Below are 3,869 nucleotides of genomic sequence, written 5' to 3'. Positions count from 1 at the left end.
CCCTCCCCCCCTTCCTCGTCCTCCGCGACGCGCCACAGAGGGGAGGAGGGAGGGGGAGTCGAGATCTAACGATTATCGTCGGCCGTTAAGTTGGCACGGTCGCTTGCGCGGCTGAGAAATCGGGTCTGAGAACCGACCCACCCATTGTTACACGTCGTTTCCTTCGATTTGTGTTTCACCTTGCGCGAAATCGGCCTGCCTCCCTCCCTCCATCGAGCATTTTTCAAGGCGACAGGGAGTAGGAGGGATCGGTAAGGAGATCGGTTCGACTCTCGTAGTCAACGGCCGATAAGTTTGAGGAGCAAGTATTCAGCGATATCTGAATACCTTAGGATGGAAGGAACTCGAGAGACGCTCGTGGAGAGGCTACTTCTAGTAACAGGCTTTTTTTCTTTCTCTCTGAAACAGAAAGAGAGAGAGAGAGAGAATTTACTCGACGAATTTTATAAGCACGATTGGATCGAATAAGGCGAATACCGTTACGATGTCTTGAAAGATGAGAATTCGTTAGAATTAATGGAAGGAGTTTGAAAAATTCGTCGAAATTTTTGTAAATTAATTTTTTTGTAAATAAAAAAAAATTGTTGAAAAATTAAAGTAAAAAAATAAAAAAGGGTACTTTTCGCGGACCGCGTGCTTCTCAAATTTCAGCGAGGATAACGTAGATCGTTACGTTACGGGGAAACCGTACCTCTTTTGTGATAAAAATACGAGAAAAAGAATTATTAAATTGGATATCCGAAATGTAGAAAATTTGTTTTGAAAAAATATTTTATACGAGGCGTTGATAAGATATCTATGATTATGTAGCTCCGTTGGAGCGAATAGATGGATAACCGGATACCGATTCGAGCTCTCATCAATGGAAAATTGCATAAGCATCGATTTACAAGAGGGCGGGATATCAAAAATTAATAACCTCGTCTAACGCGTTCACGCTCGTGCGCGATCATCAATCGAGAATATATATCGAATTCACGGTGGAACGCTCGTTTCCAATTTGCAACCAAATTCTCTCTCGCCGATATCCATCTCTCGCCGATCGCGCAACGACGCGCATCCACCGTTCAACCGTGGAAAAGCTGATGGATACGTCGAGACGTTCGTAAGATCATTGACAGCGGAAATGAGCGATGGAGGGAATTGCCTCGATTTTCCAAGAGTCACGAGCACCACCGCCTCGTAAATACAGCCATTCCACGATTTTTCCCCTCTTTTTTCGCGCTTTTTCGCCAGAAAACTGACGCGTCCAAGCTGTGTGTACATAGATAGAGAGGCGTATGAATCATGGAACCGTAAAGTGATATCGAATGGAACAGAGAACTAAGTACGGTACACAGAGCCGGCGCGTGTGTTATAACCGTGTTGACCGTCAAAAACGAAAATCTACTACACACACACACACGCACGCACACAAGCGAGCGCCATTCCGTACACATTCGACCAGGCTGGCCGAATTGTGGAGCATGGTGATTTCGGCTCCATTTTGAAGAAACTCGTGGGAAACGCGGTTTGGAATGGTCTTAAATTGGAAGGAAAATGGGCGGAACGTGTGTTGGTCCTACAGCGATGCCGTAAATCAAAGTGGAAAATAAGGAAACGATAAATTCTCTAGTCCGAATACAATTTAACTTTGAATGGATCGTATAGTGAAATGTACAGTGGGAGGAAAAAAATATTTCGTACATCCTTTGAAAACGACTCAAAAGAATTAGTTTTAATACGTGTAAAAGAGAATTTTTTAAAAATTATTCATTGATCGGAAGAAAAAATCATAATTTTTTTGTCTACGATGACTACGATAAAAATTTAAAAACGTGCACTTTATGAATCTAATTTCATCGAAAATTCACGATCGATGCATGAAAAAGCTACGGATATAAAGATTTATTGCAATTATAGATCAAAAGTCGTGAAAAACAACGAGTTTTCAATCGTTTTGCAGTTTCAAATCGTTTGATCCGATTTAAAAAAATTTATTTCATTTTAAAGAGTATATGATATATAAAGGAATATTTTTTTCCCCCCTCTCACTTTCACGACTTTTACGCGATATTAACGCAATGGGATAATGCGTGAATTTTAAAGAACGATAACGAAGAGTGAAATGATAATTCGAGGACGAAAAACGACGAGTTTATTTCTCTCGCGTAAAATTATCCTTGATTGTAACGCAATTTCCCCCCTCGATAAACGAGTCCGTTTTTTTTTTTTTGCGACGCTGCTTGATATTCCATTAAGAACGGGGGACGAGAGGGATTCGACGTGATTAACGCAAATGCGCACTGTTAAATTCGTTCATCGTTTATCAGGGTTATTGTTAATTCGATAATTATACGGGGTCGTGACTCGTTACTAGTCGTTCCTAATTAAAAGTTCAACGATACACCCATTGCGCAGTTTCCCCTATCACTCTCTTGATGAAGCGACATCGATGACAAAGTTAATCGAGTGTTCGTGGTTCTTTTGAATTCGTCATTCGATACGATAAAATGCTAGAATTTAATTCTACGTGCTTCCGTCTTTTTCTTTTTCTCTTCCCTTTCGATGACGACGAACCGTTCAACGCGTTACGATTGTAGCGAAATTTGTTCTCGATGAAATATTTCTGTGCGATAAATATAACGTAATAATATTTTACGCGCCACGAATCGAAATTGTATGTGTTTCTTCGAAATACGTAGTTAGTCGCAAAAAGTATTTGGCTTTGTGAATGTTAAATGAAACGAACTCGCGTTTTTATTTTGGGAAATTGAAAAAATCACCTAAGGCAGTCGTAGATTTCCAATGTATATTTTGTTTCTAATATCGTTTGAGTAAACACGAATGTAAACAGTACACGATTTAGTGCGTAGTCATTACATTTCATAATATTGTTCTCTTAAACGTATCCATCGTTCGTTGACTATAATTTGTTAATTTTTTCTTATTACGCGTTAAATAAAGAATAGAACGCAAAACAATTTCTATTTTCTACGATGAATATAATATGTAATAAATAAATATCTTATATGTAGAATAATCGTGAAAAAAACGACGTATAAATTATCGTATAAATTAAAAATAGTCGACAAAGTACTCACCCAACAGTTTCATAACCTGGGACTGGCTGATAAAGATATTCAAGTATCCATCGCTGCACCCGACCAGAACCAGAAGAACGAACAACTTGCATCGCAATAAATCACACGATCCATCACCCCACCGCATTGTTTCACATAATAACATCACGTACCGACCGTGATCACGTGCGAAAAACCATCTACCACTTTTACCGCTTTTCTACATGGTCTACACACGTGACCATAACCTCAAAAAAGTCCTGTGGCTCGCGTCCATAACGACAAACGTCACTCGCATGCTTTTTACCGTGCACAAAATCCTCGTTCGACGTTACATTTCCACGTGGCCGATCCTTGAGTGCACAATTCGAAACTCGATCAAACTTTACGAACCGAATTCCATCTTTACATTGCCGAAAGAATCAAACGTCGAAGGATATCCGTTCGATCTGTGCGTCACGGATCATCCATAGTCGAAGGAAATATCGATGAGAGCGAAGATCACATGGTTACTCGTCGCGTCGGCGAGATATCGAAGGGAAGGATCGAAACGCGGGAGAAACGACCTCTACGTCGTCGGTGTCGGAGCGCAACTGACGAATGTCGTTTGGAGAATTGAAAGCGCCACGAATCGCGCATGCGCGCTTTCCGGGGTGCGACACCGAATACGCGACGAATCGTGGGGTATAACACGATGTGCGTACACCCTATGAATCGTGGTAAGTGTAAATCACACCTTTGGATGGCCAACCAACCGTGATGCACTATCAGAATCGTCGAAATATCGAACGATATCAAAATAAGAGA

General features: G+C 40.8%; 1 protein-coding gene across 2 annotated transcripts in view; it reads right to left on the bottom strand.

Annotated features, from left to right (window-relative positions):
- The window catches only part of LOC102679681 (tyrosine-protein kinase Drl-like), a 105,937-nt gene extending 102,074 nt beyond the window's left edge, over positions 1–3,863 (bottom strand). Inside the window, exon 1 of one of the 2 annotated variants that reach the window (XM_006608293.2) lies at positions 3,084–3,863. In XM_006608293.2, coding sequence (XP_006608356.1) covers positions 3,084–3,228 — 145 coding nt within the window. In that variant the 5' untranslated portion in view covers positions 3,229–3,863. The remainder of the gene's footprint in view (positions 1–3,083) is intronic. The other variant, XM_006608296.2, reaches the window with a different exon arrangement.
- Positions 3,864–3,869: the final 6 nt, after the last annotated feature.

Source organism: Apis dorsata, unplaced genomic scaffold, assembly GCF_000469605.1.
Source record: "Apis dorsata unplaced genomic scaffold, Apis dorsata 1.3 scaffold_33, whole genome shotgun sequence".
NCBI lineage: Eukaryota > Metazoa > Arthropoda > Insecta > Hymenoptera > Apidae > Apis > Apis dorsata.
This window is presented reverse-complemented; position numbering and strand designations above follow the sequence as displayed.